The sequence below is a fragment of the Aspergillus flavus genome, chromosome 4, assembly GCF_009017415.1.
Source record: "Aspergillus flavus chromosome 4, complete sequence".
Taxonomy (NCBI): Eukaryota; Fungi; Ascomycota; class Eurotiomycetes; order Eurotiales; family Aspergillaceae; genus Aspergillus; species Aspergillus flavus.
The window spans coordinates 2,094,736-2,118,002 of record NC_092405.1 but is presented as its reverse complement, the minus strand read 5'-3'; the positions used below and the strand labels follow the sequence as shown (position 1 = coordinate 2,118,002).

Here is a 23,267-nt window from a genome sequence, read left to right as displayed (position 1 = left end):
TCCCCCGCCAACTACTTTCAAAGTTTAGTGGGTACAACAAACCATTTTCGCCAGCTCCAGGGGAATGTGGAGAGTTCAAAGCAGACTCTGTTCCAATCTGAGTCGCATTACACAACGTCATTTGACCAAACGAACCTTTCTGTTTCTCAATCATCCCCACGCGCAAGTTGAGTCTCAAGGCATGTCCGGCGCCGGGGAATCACTTCCACCTCAGGGTCAAACCGACTACTCGACCTGGACCCCGGAGAATCTGATCTCCAGAATTACAGAGTTGGAGCGCCAGCTGCACTCACGTAATGCGGAATTCGCTACTTCATCGAAAGTCGCAAACGAATTTGTACCTTCGAACCCAGCGCTCGATACCCCCGCCGAGACAGCGAAGTTTTCCTCAAAGAAGGGAGCGCGCAAATACCAGCCTCCCCCAGAGGACGATATCACACATACTCGCGCGCCGAATCGTCCCCCGAAGCAGCCCCGAGTGATTGATCCTTCCAGATACAATACCCGGTTCATAGCTCTGAAGTTCGCATATCTGGGGCAACGGTACAACGGTCTTGAACATGCCAATGGAAATGTCACACCACTCCCTACGATTGAAGAAGAGATGTGGAAGGCTTTGCGGAAGACTCGTCTGATTTTCCCGGAGAATGGAGAGGCGGATGGGTTTGAAGATACCAGGGGCCCGAGGGAATTGAAACCTTATTTGATCAATTGGGAAGGATGTCAGTATTCTAAGGCTGGCCGGACTGACCGGGGTGTCAGTGCCTTTGGACAAGTCATCGGCCTTAGGGTACGAAGCGCACGACCTAAGCGTGATGATGTTGCGCAGGCGGACCCTAGCTCGGATACTACTATGCAGACCGGAGAAGAAGCTTCTGCTTTAGACGATGCCGCTCAAGATAATTGGGATGATATCGCTGATGAATTACCATACGTAAGTATTCTGAACAGAGTGCTTCCAGAGGATATCCGGGTCCTGGCATGGTGTCCACACCCCCCGGAAGGCTTCGACGCCCGTTTCTCTTGCCGGGAACGCCATTACAAATATTTCTTTACCCAACCCGCCTTCTCCCCAACGCCAGGACCTCTTGGATTTACCTCGCGTGCAAACAATAAGGCGGGAGATAGCCGCGCAAAATACAGAGAGGGTTGGTTAGACATTGAGGCTATGCGCGAAGCTGCTAAGTACTTTGAGGGAGTCCATGACTTCCGTAACTTCTGCAAACTGGACACCAGCAAACAAATCGAAAATTTCGAGAGAGTCATCTACCATTCTGACATTGAGCTCCTTGACCCGCGAAGCAGCCCACTGGGCTACGTCAGTCAACCGGGATTCCAAGCTCTAGAAGACCCTGCTGCGCAACAAACTCCCGGGTCGCCAGAGTCTCCTTCGCCAACCCCTTCTCAAGTATATGTATTTAACTTGAGAGGATCCGCTTTTCTATGGCATCAGGTGCGGCACATGGTGGGTATTTTGTTCCTAGTGGGCCAGGGGCTCGAGCCACCGACTATTGTGCCGGACCTGTTAGACATAACCAAGAACCCGCGTAAGCCGACCTATGAGATGGCTTCCGACGCTCCCCTTGTCCTTTGGAACTGTGTCTTCCCCGATGAGAACAGCGGCAGCCGTGAAGATGCATTAGATTGGGTTTACGCCGGGGACAGCAGACAGATAAAATCCCAAGTGGGCAGAGGAGATGGCAAATACGGTCTGGGAGGGGTAGTAGACAGTCTTTGGTCCGTTTGGAGGCAACGTAAGATTGACGAAATACTGGCTGGCACATTACTGGATCTTGCCGTCAGCCAAGGGGACCAAGGGGTTGTCAATGGCGAAGCCAAGGGTGTCAAGGATGAACAACGAAAGCGGAGCCAAAAAGTCTTCTATGGCGCGAATGAACCGAGAATGGGAGGACAGTATATACCAGTCATGCAGAAGAGAAAGACGGATCCCGTGGAGGTCCAAAACGCGAGATGGCTTGCAGCCAAACAGCGAAAGACTGAAAAGGGTGCAGAGCCCAGTCGCATGGAGATGTAGAAAGGAAAGCTGGTTGCATGTCATACCTTTATAGAATAGGTTTCCGTTAGGTGTACTCCAATTAGACATGGGAATGCCCGTTTCAAAGGCAAGATAATTACTTCCAAACTCCTTCATGTTAAGATTTTGAATCATAGAGACAGTGCCGCGAGCCCCTCCAAACCTCTTCCAGTATTGCCCGACTCGGCAAAAGTTTCTGGGCATATAAGGGTTAGGACAAATCACTTATTTGGATGAGAATACTTACAGGGAACACTACGACAACCTCGGGCTCCCCATCTACAATAATTGCTAGGTAAAAGCGGACTTCAAACCCTTTGAAAGCCTCGTGAATCACAATGTCCTGGATCTGAGTGGTGGGAATAAATCGCGTCGAGGCTTTGGAGAGATAGGTCAGGGACGAAGTAGAAGTTTGAATTCCCAAACCACGTATGACTAGCAGTGATTCCTCTGTATAGCACCAAAAGTTAGCATTGAAATCATTTACCGCAACAGGAACACTCCAGCATACCCGTATAGCCCTTCCTAAAGACACCATAGATTACAATCGCGCTCACCAGAACGACAGCCCAGGAACTGTATGAATCTACGGTTCGGGTTACATGTGACCCTAATGGGCTCGACCATATGGCATTCCAGCGTAATAAAGATCCATCTTGGTTAAAGAAAGAGTGGCGGAGTCTTGCGACGTTGAAGAAAACCACGCAGATGAAGACTAATGCGCGCAAAAGGACTTGAAGATAGTAGAGGATCTTCGCTGGGGTGCTCGTGTGTCTGGAGGCATTGGACACAGTGAATGAGACGGTCGTCGGAGATGGACGTCGTAGTATCAGGCGACCAGGCATTTATCACTGATTTAGAAATCTGCGATGCTCTAAGCCGGATTTGAGGCTATTGATATAAGTTCAATCGCAATAAGCATGGGGTTAAGCACGGAGGTCAGTGCTTAACATTTATCGTACTATTCCATTTAGAGTTTAGTGTAGGCATCTTGCGACCAGAAGGCCGGGCCGCAATACATCATCACGTGTCGCGCGGGTCGTATTCCATTGCTGAGAGCGTCAACCTGATCGCTAAACTACATTACCCTACGTCGATGATCATGGGCGAGCGTTCAAGGAGCAGGTCGCCAGGGAGAAGGCTTGACAGAGAAAGGTCTGACAGAGAGAGGCCTAGAAAAAATGGAGGAGGAGGAGGAGGAGGAGGAGGAGGAGGAGGTTTTCGATGGAAGGACAAACGGCGCGATGGCGACAGCAGACACGATACAGATGAACGGAGACTAAATCGAGGATACAGAGATAGGGAAGAACGGGCAAGATCTCCGCGACGCGACAGAGATACGTATCGACCTGAGGATAGGAACAAGGATAGCGATCGTGACCGAAAGCGTCCTGAGGGTGATGAGAGAGACGGACGGGACAAGAAGAAGAAAGAGAAGAAAGAAAAGAAAAACGCCGTTCCTCAGTCCTCAGAACCGATGATTATTGTGCATGTGAATGATCGTCTCGGCTCGAAAGCTTCAATTCCATGTCTTGCATCGGATCCAATCAGTTCGTTACCCTTTTATGATCGAGGACTGCAGTTTGGCATCTAATTTGTGTCATAGAGCTTTTTAAGGCACAGGTTGCTGCACGTATCGGACGTGAACCACATGAAATCCTCCTCAAGCGCCAAGGGGAGCGACCTTTTAAAGATTTCTTAACACTGGCCGACTACAGCATTTCTTCAGGAAGCCAGCTTGATCTGTAAGTGATCCTCTTCAAGGCCCTCCCTTGTAGCCTGCTATTTGTTGCGCTTCGGAACTTTCTCGGTTCGGGAGATTCGATGCTGACTGTTCTACAGGGAGGTCGGCACTGGTGAATAAATCATTGCGTAGACTATACAACTTTAGGTACCTGTGAGCAACTTCCTTTTCGATTTCTTCCCTATGGTTTGTGAGGTCTGTCATGATGCGTCTGGTATGTCTTTGGGGGTGAATGCTAACTCTACTCTGTTTTGTAGGATATTCCTCACAGGCGATTCGAATTGTATTACTGTATCTTTATATGACCTGGGTTTCATCTCTATTGTGCTTTACCTGCTATTGCAACAACACTTTGGGAATTGATTGTGGTATTGGGAATTGTCATGAAAATTACTTTTTTCTCTTTCTTTTATTTGGCCTCCCACCAGACCGATGATGCTCTCCGACACGTTATTTTTCAAAGTTTCCATGTACCTATTGGCCCAATGGAGACATTGCTCTTCTTGTAATGCAACAGCTAGCATTTTCATGACAGATGGTGCCTACTGTTCTTTGCTTGGTTAGCGAGGTGAATGGCTCATGAATTGCTGTTGTTGTTGTTGTTGTTGTCGTCTTGGAACTACGGGTATTTCTGAAATCCGGAGTCGGAGCTATTTTTTTCTTCTCTCATCCTCCCACATCTCCCGTCATTTACCTCTCACGCGGGGCGCATCGTCTTTTCCAGTCATTTTTGTTTAATTTGTGTGCAGCTAGCCGGATGCGGCAGGCGGCATGTAGCAGCCTGGGGCTATTACGGCAGAAATCCGAGGCTTGGAGCACGTTTGGTTCCACCGGCGGAAGAGGCATTTTTTTTTCTATCGCGGGACTCACACGACCCTCTACCTCAGTCCTTTATTCAATGTTCTCTCCACTCCATCAATCGGACACCGTTCTTGAATCCCCGCCATGAGGTAGTTGCCTGTCCGTATTCGCCACAACTTTGTCCATTCATTGATCAAAGCTTCTCTCAACCTTGTGCTAATCTCACCGATCAATAATCGACCCTCCAGACCTCTCTCATCGGATATCCCTGGTTTCTCTCCACTCTCGACGCAGACATCCTCTCTTTTGTTTATCTATCCTACCGCTTTTTCAAAACTTCATCAACCTGAAGATCCTACCACCATGGTCCGCAATATCGTGGTAATTGGGGGCACTTCCCACCCACAACTGACTCAGAACATCTGCGGCGTCCTGGGTATCCCGCCAGCAGATGTTCTACTTTCCAAATTCTCTGTGGGCGAAACCAGAGTTGAAATCAAAGAGTCTGTTCGTGGGAAAGATGTGTACATTATTCAATCTGGTGGTGGGAAAGTGAACGACCACCTACTGGAGCTACTCATTACCATCTCTGCATGCAAGACCGCCTCCGCCAAGAGGGTCACCGCTGTTCTCCCTCTTTTCCCGTACTCTCGCCAGAGTGATATTCCTTACAATAAGACTGGCGCGCCTCTTGTAAAGTCATCTGTTCCTGGAAAGTCGGAACCTGCAAATGGCTATACTTTCGAGAGCACCCCTACAACCCCATATCCTGGGAAGCCTGAGAGTGGAAGTCTTCTGAACGGTGTTGATAACCTACAGAAGAGCCTTGCAAAGGCTCAAATAGAGGATATCAGCAATGGCAGTCCTGTGAAGAAGCGCCCGACTAGCGGCCTCTCTCGCAGTGATACTCTGGATTCGCAACCAGAGAGCAGCAAGGCCGCTGTTTCCAATGGTGCTTTCGGTGAGGACAGCGTGAACAAAATCAACAATTTCCAACCACGCCCAGGCTACAAGCAGTGGGTTGCTCAGGCAGGCACATTGGTAGCTGATTTGCTTGCCTGTGCTGGTGCCGACCACATCATCACGATGGACCTACACGATCCTCAGTATCAGGGATTCTTCGATATCCCCGTAGATAACTTGTATGGCAGACCGCTGCTCAAGAGTTACATTCAGCGGAACATCCCCAATTACAAGCGGGCTGTTATTGTCAGCCCCGATGCTGGCGGTGCTAAGCGTGCCACGGCAATTGCGGATTCCATGGGCATAGAGTTCGCATTGATTCACAAGGTTTGTTCTGCTTACTAGTTCAACATTTTTTGTGTTTCCTAATAGTTAATAGGAACGGCGTCCCACACGCATCACGGACCGTCAAAATGCCACTATGATGTTAGTTGGTGATGTGAAAGGCCGTACCGCTATCCTGATTGATGACCTGGCGGATACTTCCAACACCATCACTAGAGCTGCAAAGCTCTTGAAGAAGGAAGGTGCCGCTCAAGTTTACGCCTTGGTGACTCACGGTATCCTAAGTGGGGATGCTATTGATCGCATCAACGCCAGTGCCCTTGACAAGGTGGTGGTCACGAACAGCGTTGATCAGACAGAACACCTCCGCCAGTGCCCTAAGCTGGAGGTTTTGGAAGTTGGCCATGTCTTTGCCGAGGTATGTTGGCTATCCTACTTAACGGAGTTTTGTTGCTAATACGTCGTAGGCTATCCGTCGTGTCCACCATGGCGAGAGTATCAGTGTCCTTTTCCAGTACGACTAACGATCTATCCAACTTTTGACATGTCTTTTTATTATCCTTCCTCTCCGAAGGAGCTTTAGCATGAATCCTGAAAACCAAAAAAAGGAGTGATGAAAAAACTCATATGCTGAAATGTTTGATTTTTGTTGGGCAACCCCCAACACACTGACGCCCCCACTGCTATATTGGATCTTTTTTTATGACTATACAATCCCATCATCGCATATCACGTAACTGCGTTGAATGTGTCGACCGATTTATGAAACCAGTAGATAGGCTTCTAGGCCAATCGACCGGACTCTGTTTCAATCCTTGTCCCCCCACCTTCCCATTTGCCGCTCCTTGCGATTGTTGCGATTGTTCAGGCTACTTCGTGACATTTTCACTGCATCTCTCTTGCTCTACAACTGCAATTTTTTCTTGGCATAACACAGAACCGTGTACTATAAGGAGCTTTGGCCCTGAGCATGTATCTGCACGGATACACTTGTACTAACTTACATACAAGCATGACTAACTTAGACTCTCAGTAGTGGGCCGTGCAGCCTGAAATTAACAAATGTAAAAGTTGCGACGATTAGAAATTCAAACGTGATAACTTAAGAACTAGATATTATACTTGACAAACTCTATAGTAGTATCGCTTACCTCAAATATGCAAATCCCTACATTAAGCAATAAAGTTTACATTCAAGGTATAAGTAAATGATCAGTTCATCTATACTATACCGCACAAACGAGATTCCCCAACGCCCTAGGCAAGTAGAAGAGATCAGAAACTGGCAACGTATGCCGGGCGATTTGATGCGCTCAACACATAAGTGGATAACTGAAAGCTAGTCACAAGATAAGGATATGGGAAATGGAAGAGGGAAAAGATACATAGAATCACATAGTTCGGGGTAATAAGGAAGTTTTGTGCATGTGAACGGATCGCACGAATCGAAGATTAGGTGGTGCCGAGACGGGACGCTTAGAAGACAGAGATGAAGTTGCCAATCCGCTCTTTCTGGTGCTGCGCAATGCACTCCGCGATCCATGTAACGTTTCGAATTTCCTGTGTAATGGGTGGTTAGTTCTTATGCCTCTCGTCAGGAACAGTTTTGGACTGACCTGCTCCTTCAACCTCATCCATGCGTAGACTACCGCCGGGGTAAACTGCCGGGTGAAGACAACCTTTGACATTTCCATTTCCTTTTGGTAGAACATGTCCTCGAGACTTTTTCCATCCGCACCACCACCGAAACCTGCACCCTGAGTAAGGCCCACGGCGTCAAAGAAGGCCTTGTAGTCAGCTGATATGCTGACCGCAAGAGACACAGACTCCAGGTCGTCAGCCCGTGAAAGCATCAATGAGCCTTCGGGATAGAGTTTACCAAACTCCGGGTACAGCTTTCTCCGTTCCTGCTTCGAAAGCTCTGTCCCGAACGAGTTCAGGGTGATGTTGATTGCACGGCGGTCTGCCTCGAACTCCAGAAGTTCAGACATAACCTCTTGTGTAGGAGTGCCCTTAAAGTCTGGGTGTGTGTTCACAAACTGGTAGAAGTCCTCGAGATAGTTCTTGTAGAGGGTGTTGCGCACGATCTCGATGTTCAATTCGTCCAGATCCTGGTGGCTGAGGCTGCCCTTGAAGTAGCCAGCCAATGGTGTTTCAATCAAGACCGAGTTATAAAGTTCCTCGATGTTCGTGGCCACACACAGTACGGGCAAAGTCTCAAACCAGCCCAAGGGGTGGCATCGCTCCAGAAGCTCACGAGTATCACGCTCATGTAAAGTACCGGTGATAAGAAGAGCAATGTTATCGATCATATAGCCGTAAGTCAGGTACTCGAGGAATCTGGCCGTCGACCCTGTGGCCTGGGTGAGCACATAGCGGAATTCAGCGACCAGCTTATCCGTCATCTTGCCGGCAAGGGCTGAGGTAGAGGGGTTGGGAGGAAGCGCGGCGAGGAAGTCTCCGTATGCGGGGGCGAGCTGGAGTTTGACATCTGCAGCCAGTACTTGGATAAGTATATAGTATATGAGTAGCGATACAGCTGTGAGCGAACGGACCATCTATTGTTTCGCATTGGGTCAGGTTGTTGTAGTGCTGGCCCGTGAGGAGGCTGTTCCGATATCCTCGGACAATGCCCTCAACATAGCTATAGAGCATTAGTCCGACGCTGTCGCAAGATCCCAAATATAATTCTGAGCCACACATACCCGCTGTTGACGTTAAAGAAGAGACCCTCCATTGTGTAATGACGATGCAGCTCGGGAGGATTCCAAAACTACTCCGCAAGACAGCTGTTGTATGTATCTCTCCATGTCCGTCAGTCGCTTCCCGCGTTACGTAAGACGCACCGCCGCACCCACCAGCCACTCAGCCACTCGGATCGCTCTCGCTTTTTTCATTTTTTTACTTTAGACTCGAGGTAAAAAATTCCCGCCAGCAGCGACAAACCGACTTCCCCAAGCACGCTTTCGGTGGTTTCGTCCACGGTCGCCCTCACTCTCCGGCCTATCCACCATATTTATTACCTTTCTAGCTGTTAGATTAAATATTTTTTAAACCAGCTGGGAATTGAGGCCGTCCACCATGACGCTGTTTATCCTCACCGAAACCAGCGCGGGTTATGCCCTGCTCAAGGCCAAAGACAAGAAGCTTTTGAAGAGAGATGATCTGGCTACGGAGGCTGCGACGGCAGAGGGTGTTTCGAACCTGTAAGTTATTGCTTTCGCTGCATTCTCGTCGGTGTTGTTCCAATCTCGCCGCACGCGCTCTTGAAGCAAAAAATTTTCCGGTGTGAACGGTCCATCTAACTCTTTCGTATAGTGTGAAATTGAAGAGTTTCCAGAAGTTCGACAGCGCTGCTACAGCCCTGGAGGAAGTTGCTTCTCTTGTTGAGGGCAAGGTCACCCCTCGTCTTGCCAGCCTTCTTGACGAGGTCAAGGATGAGAAGAAGGTCTCTTTGGCCGTTGCGGACCCGAAGCTTGGTATGTCGATCGAGTTTCTGCGCAGTAGATCCGGTTCAGTTATTGACTAAAAATCGTAAAGGAAATGCCATTGGCAAGCTTCCCGGTCTCGATATCCAACTTATCGCCGACTCGACCACCACTGATATCTACCGTGCTATCCGTGAACATCTCCCCACATTAATCCCAGGCCTCGCCCCTCAGGACATGTCCACCATGTCTCTGGGTCTTTCCCACTCCCTTGCCAGACATAAGCTGAAGTTCTCTCCCGATAAGATTGATACTATGATTGTACAAGCCATTGGTCTGCTGGATGATTTGGATAAGGAGCTCAACAACTATGCTATGCGTGTGAAGGAATGGTACGGCTGGCACTTCCCTGAGCTGGCTAAGATTCTCAACGACAACCTGGCCTATGCGAAACTCGTTCTGAAGATGGGCATGCGCACTAACTGGGAGTCCTCTGATCTCGCCGAGATCCTACCCGAGGAGCTTGAGGGCTCTGTCAAGGCTGCCGCGGACCGCTCCATGGGTACTGAGATCAGCGAGGAGGATCTGGAGAACATTCAGGCTTTGGCTGAGCAGGTTGTTGGCTTCACGGAGTACCGTCAGCAACTTGCCGGTTATTTGACCGCCCGTATGAACGCCATTGCGCCTAACTTGACTGCTCTTGTTGGCGAATTGGTTGGCGCCCGTCTCATCGCTCACGCCGGTAGCTTGACCAATCTTTCCAAGAGCCCCGCCAGTACCCTCCAGATTCTTGGAGCCGAGAAGGCCCTTTTCCGTGCCCTGAAGACCAAGCACGACACCCCTAAGTATGGTCTCATCTACCACGCCTCCCTCATCGGCCAGGCTACTGGCAAGAACAAGGGTAAGATGGCCAGAGTTCTCGCTGCCAAGGCCTCTCTTGGTATCCGTGTGGATGCCCTTGCCGAGTGGGATGAGGATGCTACCGAGGAGGATAAGGCTGCCCTGGGTACAGAGGCTCGTTTCAACCTTGAGAGGAAGCTGGCTGGAATGGAAGGCAAGCCCCTTAAGCCCCGCGGTGTGACCATTGCTCCCAACGGTACACCTGCACAGGCCAAGAAATTTGAACTCAACGAGGCCAGGAAATACAACGCTGATGCCGATGCTGTTGATGAGCCTTCTTCTGCCAAGAAGCAGAAGAAGCTTGTTGAAGAGGTCCAGGATACCGAGATGGCCGATGCTGATTCGGATGCAGAGGCTGACTCATCTGATGAGTCGGAAGAGGAATCGAGCAAGAAGAAGTCCAAGAAGAGCAAGGACGCTGACCTTGAGAAGATGGCCGAGAAGGCCGGATTGAGCCTCAAGCGGTACAAGCGCAAGCTTGAGCGCGGAGAGATCGAGTTCGATGCCGAAGGCAACCCTAGCTCAATCAGCAAGAAGGATCTGAAGAAGGCCAAGAAGGAGGCCAAAAAGGCTGACAAGGGCGAGGAGAAGAAGCGCAAGCGGTCCGACGACAATGAGGACAACGAGAAGAAACAGAAGAAGAAGAAGAAGAAGGACGAGTAAATCATGTCAAAAAGTTAAAACTGATGGATCGCTACATTATTGTATGATATCACACTTTGTGGGTTCAATTTTCTTGTCATTTGCTTGAAGACTTTCTATTTTCTGGGTGGCATTTATAGGATGGATTGGTTCATCTATCCATGGCGCAGCGGTGCTTGTTGGTAAAGGCAGTTAGGTCTAATCTTGATATTATCCATCCATGTTCGTGGCTGTAGTACGGTAGCTGATTACAGTAAGTATCTCCGGACTATTTGGACCTGCTCTCAATGTCTGTTTCTTGTACCACACCCATCTCTTATACTACTGCATCTACTCGCGCCTATTAATTATAGATATCTCCACACCACCTATATAGCAAAACAAAAGACAATGTCTCTAACCCCAAACTCCTTCTATATCGCTCTCTACATCCGCACTGACCCACCAATCCCAGACAACTTCCACTGGGCCCTTTACCTTCACCATCACGAGACAGGAACAAAATACCATATCACAAACGAAAGCACCGGCTGGATCGCCGCGCATGCTCCGGAATCAGCCATCTTAAACTCCTTCCTCTTGGTCGGCCTTATCCGCATCGCAGATTTTCCTTCTTCTTCTCAGTCTGTCTTGAACGAAGTAGACCAGCTGATACGCAGCTACGATGACCGGGTCAATGATATGGGGGTTACGTGTCGGACGTGGTTGTTGAAGGTGCTAGAGTTGCTGAGGAAGAGGGGTTTGCTGTGTGGGGGTAAGGTCTTGGAAATGGGGGTTCTGGAGAGGGAGGTGATGGATTGGGGGAATGCGGAGGCGGGGGATGCTGTAAGGAATGTGCAGCCTAGGCCTGTTGGGGTGTCAAAGGTCTGTGGGTTTGCTATTTAGGAGTTAAATTCTATGGGTGAGTGCGAGAATATTTCTCCGATTTCTATACATGCTGCTGAAAGGAATAATTAACAAGCTCAGCTAAGCGTGAAAGAGATGTTGAAGTATCCTTCTTTTTACAGGTAAATTACAGTCAGCTCCTTCTCCAAAACAATCTATACTGCAATAACATCCCGCCCTCATGCCTAAAGAAGTAAGGAAACGTCTAACACGTTATCCAAATGCATCATTTTATTTACTTCCTGAGACAACCATTGCCGTTCGCTTATGCAGAAGCGCTAGGAGCAGCGCTGCTGACAGCGCCCGTCGGCAGGTCACCCATACCGGCCATGTTCATGCTGAAGTTATCGTTGACCTCTCCTCCAGTCTCGGTCCAGTAACCCTCAGGGGAGAGAGAATCATCTCTCTTAGCGTCAATGCCGATTGAAATCCAGGCGAAGATACCATCCGAGACATCGTCACCAAGCAGAACATACTCCATAAATGGGTCGGTGGTGTCAGCCTCCGTTGAAAGGATGCTATCATCAGCGTTCTCAGTCAACTCCTGCGTGTTGGTCGAGTATGGGATGTTCTTCTCGACTTCATTGATGAGGTCCTGGTCAAAGAAGATCTGACCAACATGCGAGGAGTGACCGTCGTACATGCCAGCAATGGTACCGTTGGGCAAGATCTTGGTCTCATTAGCAGGATGGGTAACCACTATGTGTCACATGAGTCGTTAGCAACAAGCTTATTCGTTTAGGCAGTAAGTACGCCTTCAATAGGACCATACCGTGAATATGAATAGCCCGGCCAGTGTAGTGGCCAGGGAAGATGGACTCAAAGCGGACAACACCGTCGTGGCCGCTAGGTTGAACACCGCGAAGGAACGTGGTATTGAGGTTGCTGTCATCGTTCGAATTACCGTTACCGCTAGCGACAACACCAGAGTAAACACCCTGGAGCATGTTAAAGTCAGTTTTCTGATGTTCAATGGCCTCCGGTAGCTGGGAATGTGCTTGGTAGACGCACCGTGGCATTGCAGTGCCAGATATCCGTGTAGATCTCAGGGAGGGGTTCGCAGGTGTTGGTATCGATGAGCTGGATGTCCATGAACAGCGGCACGCCCTGCTGGTCTTCGGCGACATTCTTGCGGATCAGTTCACCGGCGATGTCTGCCCATAGTCAGCTAAGTGATACGCAACAGCTGTTCCAATGAACGTACAGTAGGGTCCCTGTGTCACCTCAGGTTGTACAATACATGTACCCTCCGAGCCAAACAGGACGCGAGGGTCGGTGGAAGGATCAACATGAGTCAATTTGGAGTGGTGATCCGTCGCCAGCACAGAGTCCAGGTCCCGTGCTTTGAGGTAGCGAGCCCCTGAAGATAGATCAGTATGTATTCTGTGGCATAAAGCTTGCATGTTCGATTAGAAATCCACGGGCATACCGGTATCCAAGCCCCTGTCCCTGCGTAGCAGCTGCACAGCATTCTCACGGCGAGCAACGTTGAGGTCCTCGACACCACGTGCCTTCAAGCTTGTGGCACAGTGAGCGAGACTGCGTGACCGAATTGGAGCTTTTTTCAGGAAGTTGGCACGTTCAGCAGCTTCCACTTCGACATTGTGCCCTGGATGAGCGGACACAATGCTTGCTATACTAGCAAGGCCGAGAGTAAGGGTAGAGGCAAGTTGGACCATGGTGACTTGATCTGAGGAGGGGAAATAAGACTAAAGATAGTTCTTGTGAGTTGGAAGAACAGCAACTGAGGACGAGGATGTGAGCTTTATATGTGACGCCTCTACAACATGAGTAAAGACGTTAGATCCATAAACTAGCAGCACAATTTGGCTCTAGTTAAGACACCCACGACTGATGTCTATTCTATTTTGCATCTGCCAATGGTGTTGCAGATCTTAGCACGGTTCCTGTTTCACTGCTGGTACCTGGATTGTACTCCACAAGTGTTTGTGGAACACTTTTTAGGCGCCTACATTTCGAGGAAGTTGTTGTTGACGAGTAATGAGAGTACTTATAGAATGAGGTCCACCTAGATGACGAAGCTTTTTGCAATCTTGAGTCTTGACGCAACTAACTCTGTACATAGCCGAACTGTTCTAGATTGCACTCCTGAGCTACATCATGGACGGTTTCACTAGCTGCAGCATTCTGGTTTACCACTCGGAGTAAATCTATATCTATATTAACGCCGTCCGCTATTACAGGCAACACTATTCCGGTCTGTACTGCTATTGACAAGTGGGTGAGAATCAACTTACTGCGGTGTGCCCCTGGGCTTTTCATTTGTCAACTCCACAAGAGCATATATTGGTCTGGACTAGATATCCACAGGCTATGCAGATACCACCTAAAGTAAGATAAGCTTAGTGTCGTACACAGAACGTTGAAGAGAATACCATTCACTGAAAATGCTAGTAGACGCTAATCTATGGTGTACCGCAGCTAATATCGTGCCCAGCCTTTGTAGCTCGGGAAGTACATATGATCGTCTAGCCGGTTGATGAGGTTTCAAGTACACCGTTCAAACTGTGCCGTTGCATTATTGAATACCGGAACTCCAAGACGCTCCAATCAGAGACAATTACATTGCTCTTTGGGCCTGCATGCGTAGACCGCAGTTAGGGCTTTACCAGCTTGATGAAGCCACCCAGACTATTTTGCGGGGACCTACGCGCTGAGTCAGCGGGAACCCTTTTCTCCGTGATCGACGATCCACGCTGATCACTGGAGCATTTCCAATCATCTCCGAGATATTCTTCAGCTTCGCCCACTTCGTGATTCCCTAGGCCAGGGTATAAATCCTGAATGCTCCTGGAAATGTGCCCATCCACAGAAGCCAAGAAATGATTACGCGGTGAACCAAATGAAGAAATGAGATGGGGTTTCTTCACGGCTCAGTAAAGCCCCACGTTCGTTTGTGATAGCAATTGACTTTAAGACTTGATTTTAATGGACGCGCAACCTAGTGGTCTAACTCATGGCTGTGTGAACTAAAGTTAGGTAAAGACTACTTTTTCTGAACACAGTTGTTTCATAGCAGCACGTGAAATCATGTTCGGTGTGAGATATCTTGTTATCTACACAGTAGGGGTGGGGAGAGAGAAGGTGGAGTTCTACAACCATGACAACAAGGATCACATCCGACCTACCTCCGGGGATCTGGAAAATGGCGGTCTTGGCAAGGAGCCGGAGGCCGTCGGTGCAAGACATGCTCCGCTTCCATGGACATCCTGATTCACGGCTTCTTGGTGATAGAGAAATTCGGCTGAGGATGGCAGATGCGATGTCTGGGCCGGAGCGGAGTGTATCTCCTCGAGGGCTATAAAGGCCCCATGGGCTTTTACTTTCCTCAAGCTATGCATGCCCTTGGCTATTCATCCACTGTCATTGGAAATCAAGCATGTTCGTTTCAAAGCTCATTTTTGCTGCTCTAGCAGCGACAACTGCAATTGCTCACCCCGGCCCTGACCATGCCGTGCCTCGTGCAGAGATTCAGCGGCGCGATGGGCTAGCCAAGCAGTGTGCCAACCACGCTGCGGATTTCAATCGACGCCGCATAGCGAAGAGAGCAATGCAGAAACGCTGGGAAGGGTCGGGTCACAACACGACTTTCGAGATTACCACAGAAGCCCCTTACTACGACACCATACAGAACGACACTTGTGTCCTTAATCCCGAGGTAACCCAGGGCCCCTACATCTGGCCGCGCTCTCAGACTCTGCGTCAGGATATGGCGGAGGATCAAGCAGGTGTGCCTTTGTGGCTTGATGTGGGGGTCCTCGACATGGCGACCTGCGAGCCCTTACCGAATGTCCTCCTCGACTTCTGGCATTGTAATGCAACTGGATCCTACTCCTCGTTCACTCACCTTTCGCCCAATACTCCGTTTGAAAAGCTTCTGGCTGAACTGAACATCACTGATTTTGAGATTGGTGTTACCGATCTCCATACGGATGATACTACCTTCTTGCGGGGAATGTGGCCTACTGACGAGAATGGGGTCATGGAGATTAAGACCATATTCCCAGGTGAGACCTAGCAAAGTGTGAGGCAATAGATATTCGGCCATCAAATACTGATACATCTATGCACTATAGGATTCTACGTCGAGCGTGCTATTCATATACATGTTCAAGCGCACACTGACTGGAGTGTTCGAGGAAACGGCACAATTGTTTCCGGCAATACTGTAAGCACGGGACAGCTCTATTTCGATGAAGCGCTTTCGCAAAAGGTTATGAGCTTGGAGCCTTACGCCTCACACACTCAAATCAATCGCACCACCAACGCGCAAGACACTATATTCCCGGAGGGCACTGATGGAGGATTCAATCCCGTTGTATCCGTCGTCCCAGCGGATGGTGAGGACATCAGTAAGGGAATGATTGGATACATCACTATCGGCGTAGACACAGCCGCGATTGAGACGTTTGAGAAATAAGGTCTACACTATAACGGATCTTCAAGGTTTTATGTTATGTGCAATAGTTAGTTAGGCTTGTAGGAAGCTTGATGAGAGGAAAGGTTCTCTTAGGAACACCAGCTTGTGAAAAGAAAAAATTATCTAAGGTGATTCCTACGTAAGCTTCTCTTGGCTAATTCATCCAAATAGACTTAGTATAGAATTAGAATTGGTACGGCTCGTGAGTCGTTACTATTACTATTTAAGACGGGAGTGGACAGGAGTGGGTCATGCTTAAAACCCAAATTTATCATGTGGAGGTTTCGTGACCAGCACTGCGGTGAGAACCCGGGGGAAATCCACCATCTCTATTAGGCCATTCATTGTCCAGTCCACTGCTGCGGGCAAAAGTCAATTATATTCTTCGTGTTCCTGCATTATTTCAGAACTGTCAGGTTGCTCAATTATACCAGGAGACCCATCTAGTAGCCAACTTCATGAGCGGATCTGCCGTCGCTTCACGTGGTGGACGAGTGCGGACGGCCTGCGATCTATGTCGACATCGGAGGGTAGGTAACCGGCAACTAAGTTGTGGGGTAATAAAACTAGAATCACTAATCATTGACCTTTTTTCCATTATGCCTAACAGATTGGCTGTGACAGAGCGAAACCAGCCTGCGAAACATGTACCCTGGCAGGGGTGCCTTGCACTTTCACCCCGACAGCGCAACAACGGAAAAGCGTCCGCGAGTAGGTTACAAGCAGCTACCCTCTCAATTAACTCAACTAACCATGTCATAGAGAGCTGGCCGATGCGAAAGCTAGAGTACGACATCTGGAAGAAGCACTGAAGGCAGAGCGAGAGAACCGTCTGAATTCGGACCAATATACGCCTCCCAAAGCTCTTTCAAGCGGAAGCAGTCCTCTTGAGATCCCCCACCAGTTCCTCAGTTCGTGGTCAGCCACCACCTACCTACTTGAATCATACAGCTTCGATGCAGCGCTCTCAAACTTTCGGTGGCATCTAGGGTTCTGCGGTCCCCGCGCCGCTCCTTTTGCTCTGACCCCAAGCTTCTCCTCTACCGTTTACGAACGGACGGGGTTCGTTCTCAACATTGAAGATTTCTTAAATCAACTAGCCCAATCGTTCAAACTGCAGTATCCAACACATTCAACGAGGACCATTGTTCCAAAATGGCCACCGCGGTCTCTAATCCAGCGTTCAATTGAGTACTTTTCGAAAAACAGACTCTATTCCATCTTCCCAGCTGTCGATATTGAAAATACACCCCTCCATCTCGATCCAAAAGCCCTTGGCAATCCCGACATCACAACAAGTCCTGCTAACTACGCCTGTCTGGTTGCATTAACGGCTCTGGTCACCCGAATCCGCGGGGATGACATGGCTTTTGCTGATGCCGACCCTGATGCATACGTGCAAGCAGTGCTGACTTTGTTACCTGAATTAATGATAGACAATGCCAATCTACGAAGCCTTGAAGCTCTTATTTTGTTAGTAAGTGGCTCTGGCGGCCCTGGGATCTAGACATATCTCTAACATCGCAGGCCCTATACATTGCTCCCCTTGGTCAACCGCGGCCGGCAGGAATCCTACTTGCCATGGCTACACGAATGCTGTATAATATGGGAGCCAACCGAAACAGGGCACCCCCTGAAGAGACACTAGAACAGAGTCAGCACCGCCAACACGTGCGAGCTCTGTTTTGGCTGTGCTACGGCATCGACAAAGAAATGTCGCTTCGAGAATGCAAGACTCCTTTGATCAACGATGCCGACTGTGACCTATATCTGCCTGCCGCTTATGTATCGACTTCCTCTGATCGGTCGTTTTTTCCAGAACCTTTATCAACGAAGGAGCTTCTCTTCCCATCAGACCTCCGCCTTGCCCTCATAAAATCCAAAATACAACATTTGCTGTACTCTGACCATGGTATAGCCCAGCCTGAAGCAAGGCGGATTCAATACATCCGTGAACTGGATCAGGAGCTGAGCGACATCAAATCGAACTTTCCAGTTACGTGTCAACCGGAAGACGTCTTAGACCGGAGCGTGCCTGACTCTTTACTTCACGATCTAAGTTTACGGGGCGTGAACATACATCTAGAGTACTACTACTGTTTAGCAAAGATTCATGGGGCAAGCAATAACGGGGGTATAGCATCACCCCAGAGCTGGTCCTTACTACCATCCAGTATGGAGATATGCCACCAGTCAGCACGGTCCACTTTACTCTACCTCAGTCGAGTGCGCCACCTTATTATGCCTGAAACCTTTTGGTTGGTATGACCTTTTTAATTGGACGTGTATGTTCGACTGACTTTGGATGCCCTCTTTGTGACAGGATTTATGCTCAATTTCTGCTTACTGCAGTAATCTCTCTCTTTTGGCAACTGATTACCACCGTTCCTCCCGCGCCAACTTCCGAAGAAGACCTGCAGATCATAGAGGAGACCGCAGGTATATTCACTGAACGTAATCGAGATAACCAAGAGGCGAGTTGCTTTCCTCCGTTCTATCTCACTGAGCCTTTCATCCAAAGATTGGTCTTCTTGGCAAGACAGTCGCTATACAGGGCTGCAAACCAGTGATCATACATCGTGCTAGCGCGTTTCAATGCGCAAAATATGCACATGACACTATGATAGTTTGACGATCGCTTCTGAGTGACAGTCAAATCTAAGCTATCGAGTCTCACATGATATGAACAAACGAGTATTAGGAAGCCTCGAATGCTCTTGCCCGGTGTAGTTCATAATCCGTCTGTGCGGTATGTATTGCAATATTTTCCTATTGAGTCCTGTATGAACCCTTGGAATGCCCTATTCACACATCTTTAACAGCAGTGGGCCAGTTCAAAACGTATGATGGCAATGTGAACTTGTCCACAAACAGATAGGAGAAGAGACCAGGAATTCATCGACAGATGGTCAAGATGAAAGTTGACTCTCGTCTCTCTGACATAACAGCAATTTGCTGTGCACTACAATGGGCCGATAGAAACTTCATCCACGGTGCCGAGCATAAGACAGTCTCTATCTCCAGATTGTGGAATTGGAGCTTATCAAGGGCCGTAGCGCCTCTGCCTGCATTAAACCATGCATATCGCATCCAGCTGTTGACTTTACTGGCCGGGTTTTCTGTCTCTTTATGCTATCCTATCCCGCCCAGTAGACATGTAGCATACAATGAATCAAATATTACATTTCCAAAATGCTGTTTAGTATTTCTGATCTACATACCGAATATCCCTAAGCAGACGCCCGAAAGGCGGAATCATACATAGCATAACCACACCGCCCAATTCTGCCGTCAATATCTCTTCAATTTTCCCATTCCCCTCACATTTTCACTGCAATACACATTGCATAAAAGAAACCCCAAACGCACCGAACGCACATAAACAATGAGGGTACGCTTCCAATCCCTAGCCCCGAAATTATCACAGCAAACCTAACAATAAAACTGCAGGTAATCGACCCCCAATCGGCAGTCCTCACCAACATCGAGGTCCTAGCCTACCTAACAGCAAACCCACCACGCCGACCACCAAACCCACCCCCAAACCTCCGACACTGGGTCCCAAGCCCAGACCTACGAGACCACAATACCGTTGTTAAAGAGGTACATACCCTTCTCAAGTCCATCTTCACTGGAACACACACCATCTCCTACCTACAAAAGAACCACGAAACAATCTCTCTCTCGCCACACCAATCCACCAACTCAATGTCCCCAAGAGACAGACAGAGAGAGATACATATATGTATATATATATTCAAGGAGAGAGACGGAAAGCTAACCAACTCTACCAACCAGATCCACAATTATGCCTCCCGCCTCTCACCCCACCTCTACAAATACCCAAAATACACCCACCAAAGCCCCGAACAACTCCAACAACTAGCCCAATCGCAATCCCAAACCGATACCCCGGCCCTCCCACTCATCCAATCCAACGCACCGACACCCATGGACATCGCGCTTCGCGACCTGATTACCCAATTACAGCCTTACGGGTTAACGAAGGGCGAGGTATTGATGATTGTTAATCTGGGTGTGGGGATGCAGGATGCGCCCGCGGGAGCGGGTGAGGATGGGCAGGAAGAGGAAGGCGAAGGGGAAGCTGGGGAGGGAGATGGGGAGGTTGTTAATGGGAATGGAGATGGGATGGATGTTGATGTGAATGGGGAGGGGGTTGCTGAAGGGGAGGGAGAACTTGGGGAGGAGGATTATGGGGCGCTTGCGCTGTTGGATACTGTTATTGAGGAGAGGGAGGAGCGGTTTAGTGATGAGGATGTGGTGGCTATTTTGGGTATTATTCGGGGGACGTTGGGGAGGGGGCAGGCGATGAATGGGGCGGGTTAGGTTGGTTTTTTCTTCTTATTTCTGCTGTTTATTTTTCTTCTTTGATGGGTTAGATTGGGGCTGGGTGTAGGTTCATCTACTTGGACATTTTCTATTTTTTTTATCTTTTTGGTTTATGAAAATGATATCCATTGGTTTTTGGTGTTAGTTTTATGTGAATGATAGGATAATGTCGTAGGTATCTTCGGGTATCTCTTGGATACTTGTAGGGAATAAATATCGTACAAGAATGTCAATAGATCCATTCTAGAGGCAACGAGATCCATCGCGTTGATAACGCACGGTTAGGAATATTCCGGAATCGATTATCGTATGTATATTGATGCCATAGAACATGGTCGATGGCTCGCGTCGCATTGGCAGCCAGATTAGAAAATATGTGCAGGAAAATGGAAATGGGGATGCAGCATTCGATGAAACAACGAGGTGGTGTGTGGTCGTTCATTCTCAAATTTGGTTGCAGGCAAGCACCTGGCGATTGTAGCGCGGCGGGTATTATTCAAGAAAACAATGAAGTGCAATCAGTCTTCTTTGCCCTTGATCAACTGGCCAAACTGGTTATAAACCGGCTCGTCGGAGTCTCCGTCCTCTCTCCTCCATTTTCCGAAACCATCATTGAACAGATCCCGTTCATAGCCCACGCAGACTTCGCTGTAATCGATCCACTCGCCTTTCTCGGTCCAAATACCACCCTTACCGCCTCGCAGATCCCACCACTCTTGGCCTCCTAGTAAGGCCGACTGCGCGGCTTCGAACCCACTTGGGGAGCGCACATACTTGCGGAGAAGAGCTCGTGCCCAGGGGTAATACCACATCTTGGACCACCACGTATCTCGCAGCTTTGGGTCTCCGTCCAGGCGAACCAGGGCAGGGACCGTGGCCGAGTGGACATTGGTCAGCAGGGGGAGATTGTGCCATGAACGGTGCTGGGGGTTTGGGAGGGCGTCCAGCGTAGCATTGTAAGGGGGGGTGAGAGGCTCATCTTTGCCAACCTTGGGCTGGATAAATGGATTGCTGACTTGCTCGGGATTGAGATCCTCGGGAAGCAAAAGGCGCCTCTCCCGTGGGACGCCATGCTGCATCTGGACGGAGGATGTCTTGGAGACATTGTTGTACTGTAACCATTCCACGTCGTTCTTGGAATTCCACATGTTAAAGAAAAGCTGGGATTCATAGTCAACGCCAATACCGTACTCGTACCGGCGTCCGGTCTCCAAGCGCGGATTCAGCCCTGTAAGATTCGAGGCTTCGGAAATGCCGATCTGTGTATACATCCATTCCATGAATGGGTTAGAAGTTCTGCGCCTTTCCAGTTCCCGGACGTACTCTTGTCGTCCGAATAATTGGGTCAGGGCGACATAGTCCCCTTGCGCATTGTGGTTGTGTTCAACGAAGCGCAGTATCTCAGCATAAATTGCCTTCAGATCTGCGACTTGGCCGATCACTGCGCCTGGCTTGATCCACCGCGGTCGAGTAAGGGTGCCGTCCGGGTAGCGGTCGGTCTTCCACCCATAAATGTCAGGGGGGAGGCTGGACTCCGGTGCTGCAACACATCCTGCATCATGAGAGAGGCCAGGGCAACATTCTTTGCTGGCGCTAAATAGAACTCTCTGTGTATACTTTTGCACTGTCTCCGGAGGAGTCTGTTCAAAGGCCTTTTCCACCATCACCAGGCCATACTTTTGTTGCAGCTTCGCATTGTTCTCCTTCAGAAGCTTTTGGAATCGTTGGATCAACACATCTGGGGGCAATTGGAAGAAGAAGTCTGTACCGTCGGCGATAAGGACGAAGTCATTGTCTTGAACGTGGCGTGTCTTATCGAGGAATTCATATATGCCAGTGATCCGGTCCTTCATAACATCATATTCTTTAGCTCCTTCGGGAAGTTTTTTGCCATAATTAATCAGCGTTGGTGGCGGATAGTTCAGGATCATGGCGGATGTCAACATGCGACAAAGAGCGGGGGATTTGCTCTTTGCGGGAATGACAAGGTGGAATGAGGGGTTATTTTTCTGGAGACTGCCTGGAAGCGTATCATTTCTGGTGAGGGTAGGTCTCCCCGTTTGAACGATTTGTAGGTCTTCGGGGCGATCTCGAGATGAACGATACGATGGATATTTTAACCAGTAATTGACGGCTGGCTACAGAAGGAACATTGGTTAGTCTGTATGCTAAGGTACTCATTCCGCAATAGCTCACCTCAGTGGGAGAATGCGACAGAAGGACAATGAAGAGCAGGAATGCTGCGACTGTGAGGAACAGAGTTCTCGTCGGTCGAGCCCTCGGTCTAAAATGGTAAAGCTGCTGTAGGTGCGTCGTTATCGTAGATCGCGCCAAATGATACCGGTCGGCCCAGGGGCCATTGGGAACCCCCAGAGTAGCCATTCTAAGGGCGCCGAAGTATGTGTTGAGCCTTCGATTGAGACAAAGTCCTTGAGTTAGGACAGGCAGTCCAGGAGACGTCAGTCCTGCTGATCGTACGAGACTGAGTTCAGCGTTCAGCGAACGTGGTTGGGATCACCGGAAGATAAGCATTCCTGCAGTAAGACATCTAATCAGAGTGATGGGAACTCAATGACAACAACCAGATGCCATATCGTGTCGGCGCATTAAAAGTATGCAGTCGGGGATAATGACGACAAGATGGTGAAAGAACCAGAGAATTATATCGGGCGTTACAGCCGCTAAACTCAGGGTGGCAGACTGTCAACTGAAGAAGAGGAAGTGGATTGGAGTTGTATGCCCTGAAGTTTAAAGAAGCGTACGTTGCAACAAGCGATGGATTGCGACGAGTTT

General features: G+C 49.1%; 12 protein-coding genes across 12 annotated transcripts; 8 read left to right on the top strand and 4 right to left on the bottom strand.

The window, feature by feature from the left end:
* Nucleotides 1-64: 64 nt before the first annotated feature.
* F9C07_3934 (pseudouridylate synthase 3) lies at nt 65-2,035 on the top strand (the record flags this gene model as incomplete). Its single annotated transcript, XM_041285874.2, has 1 exon — nt 65-2,035. One exon carries the CDS (start codon nt 65-67, stop codon nt 2,033-2,035), a length of 1,971 nt encoding a protein of 656 aa, XP_041146201.2.
* A 59-nt stretch (nt 2,036-2,094) lies between these two features.
* On the bottom strand, nt 2,095-2,965 carry F9C07_1532824 (phosphatidylinositol N-acetylglucosaminyltransferase). The gene is made up of 3 exons (XM_071508190.1): nt 2,547-2,965; nt 2,283-2,485; nt 2,095-2,231 (listed from the first exon to the last, which is right to left on the bottom strand). Exons 1-3 carry the CDS (start codon nt 2,878-2,880, stop codon nt 2,154-2,156), a joined length of 615 nt encoding a protein of 204 aa, XP_071366438.1. The 5' UTR covers nt 2,881-2,965; the 3' UTR covers nt 2,095-2,153.
* Nucleotides 2,966-3,131: 166 nt separating this feature from the next.
* Nucleotides 3,132-3,899, top strand: F9C07_3933 (putative ubiquitin-like protein; the record flags this gene model as incomplete). Its single annotated transcript, XM_041291961.2, has 3 exons — nt 3,132-3,585; nt 3,642-3,780; nt 3,878-3,899. The coding sequence occupies 3 exons, from the start codon at nt 3,132-3,134 to the stop codon at nt 3,897-3,899; spliced, it is 615 nt and encodes a 204-aa protein (XP_041146200.2).
* Nucleotides 3,900-4,943: 1,044 nt separating this feature from the next.
* Nucleotides 4,944-6,352, top strand: F9C07_3932 (ribose-phosphate pyrophosphokinase 4; the record flags this gene model as incomplete). Its single annotated transcript, XM_041291960.1, has 3 exons — nt 4,944-5,870; nt 5,923-6,246; nt 6,296-6,352. 3 exons carry the CDS (start codon nt 4,944-4,946, stop codon nt 6,350-6,352), a joined length of 1,308 nt encoding a protein of 435 aa, XP_041146199.1.
* A 952-nt stretch (nt 6,353-7,304) lies between these two features.
* Nucleotides 7,305-8,483, bottom strand: F9C07_2069770 (vacuolar H+-ATPase V0 sector, subunit D; the record flags this gene model as incomplete). Its single annotated transcript, XM_041291950.2, has 3 exons — nt 7,305-7,388; nt 7,445-8,319; nt 8,384-8,483. 3 exons carry the CDS (start codon nt 8,481-8,483, stop codon nt 7,305-7,307), a joined length of 1,059 nt encoding a protein of 352 aa, XP_041146198.2.
* Nucleotides 8,484-8,909: 426 nt separating this feature from the next.
* F9C07_2068694 (nucleolar protein nop5) lies at nt 8,910-10,819 on the top strand (the record flags this gene model as incomplete). Its single annotated transcript, XM_041291959.1, has 3 exons — nt 8,910-9,034; nt 9,147-9,307; nt 9,369-10,819. The coding sequence occupies 3 exons, from the start codon at nt 8,910-8,912 to the stop codon at nt 10,817-10,819; spliced, it is 1,737 nt and encodes a 578-aa protein (XP_041146197.1).
* A 184-nt stretch (nt 10,820-11,003) lies between these two features.
* F9C07_1531395 (uncharacterized protein) lies at nt 11,004-11,815 on the top strand. Its single transcript, XM_041285873.2, has one exon. It carries the CDS (start codon nt 11,189-11,191, stop codon nt 11,681-11,683), a length of 495 nt encoding a protein of 164 aa, XP_041146196.1. The 5' UTR covers nt 11,004-11,188; the 3' UTR covers nt 11,684-11,815.
* Nucleotides 11,816-11,948: 133 nt separating this feature from the next.
* On the bottom strand, nt 11,949-13,362 carry F9C07_3928 (putative extracellular dioxygenase; the record flags this gene model as incomplete). Its single annotated transcript, XM_041291949.1, has 5 exons — nt 11,949-12,382; nt 12,456-12,621; nt 12,695-12,837; nt 12,888-13,043; nt 13,113-13,362. The coding sequence occupies 5 exons, from the start codon at nt 13,360-13,362 to the stop codon at nt 11,949-11,951; spliced, it is 1,149 nt and encodes a 382-aa protein (XP_041146195.1).
* Nucleotides 13,363-15,083: 1,721 nt separating this feature from the next.
* On the top strand, nt 15,084-16,124 carry F9C07_3927 (protocatechuate 3,4-dioxygenase beta subunit; the record flags this gene model as incomplete). The annotated part of the gene is made up of 2 exons (XM_071511155.1): nt 15,084-15,711; nt 15,781-16,124. The coding sequence occupies 2 exons, from the start codon at nt 15,084-15,086 to the stop codon at nt 16,122-16,124; spliced, it is 972 nt and encodes a 323-aa protein (XP_071366437.1).
* Nucleotides 16,125-16,582: 458 nt separating this feature from the next.
* Nucleotides 16,583-18,694, top strand: F9C07_2232558 (C6 transcription factor; the record flags this gene model as incomplete). Its single annotated transcript, XM_071509911.1, has 5 exons — nt 16,583-16,654; nt 16,735-16,835; nt 16,887-17,601; nt 17,652-18,382; nt 18,448-18,694. 5 exons carry the CDS (start codon nt 16,583-16,585, stop codon nt 18,692-18,694), a joined length of 1,866 nt encoding a protein of 621 aa, XP_071366436.1.
* Nucleotides 18,695-18,987: 293 nt separating this feature from the next.
* On the top strand, nt 18,988-20,732 carry F9C07_1532071 (uncharacterized protein). The gene is made up of 3 exons (XM_071508189.1): nt 18,988-19,515; nt 19,575-19,727; nt 19,923-20,732. The coding sequence occupies exons 1-3, from the start codon at nt 19,510-19,512 to the stop codon at nt 20,469-20,471; spliced, it is 708 nt and encodes a 235-aa protein (XP_071366435.1). The 5' UTR covers nt 18,988-19,509; the 3' UTR covers nt 20,472-20,732.
* A 260-nt stretch (nt 20,733-20,992) lies between these two features.
* F9C07_3925 (uncharacterized protein) lies at nt 20,993-22,856 on the bottom strand (the record flags this gene model as incomplete). Its single annotated transcript, XM_041291948.1, has 2 exons — nt 20,993-22,612; nt 22,671-22,856. The coding sequence occupies 2 exons, from the start codon at nt 22,854-22,856 to the stop codon at nt 20,993-20,995; spliced, it is 1,806 nt and encodes a 601-aa protein (XP_041146193.1).
* Nucleotides 22,857-23,267: the final 411 nt, after the last annotated feature.

Bases quoted from the DNA above. Each gene is read 5' to 3' on its own strand.
- F9C07_1531395 (XM_041285873.2), top strand. From the start codon at position 11,189: ATGTCTCTAACCCCAAACTCCTTCTATATCGCTCTCTACATCCGCACT.
- F9C07_1532824 (XM_071508190.1), bottom strand. From the start codon at position 2,880: ATGCCTGGTCGCCTGATACTACGACGTCCATCTCCGACGACCGTCTCA. The intron at 2,486-2,546 runs GTATGCTGGAGT...GGTGCTATACAG, and splicing joins CTTTAGGAAGGGCTATACGG to AGGAATCACTGCTAGTCATA. The intron at 2,232-2,282 runs GTAAGTATTCTC...TTATATGCCCAG, and splicing joins AGGTTGTCGTAGTGTTCCCT to AAACTTTTGCCGAGTCGGGC.
- F9C07_1532071 (XM_071508189.1), top strand. The intron at 19,728-19,922 runs GTACATACCCTT...TCTACCAACCAG, and splicing joins ACAATACCGTTGTTAAAGAG to ATCCACAATTATGCCTCCCG.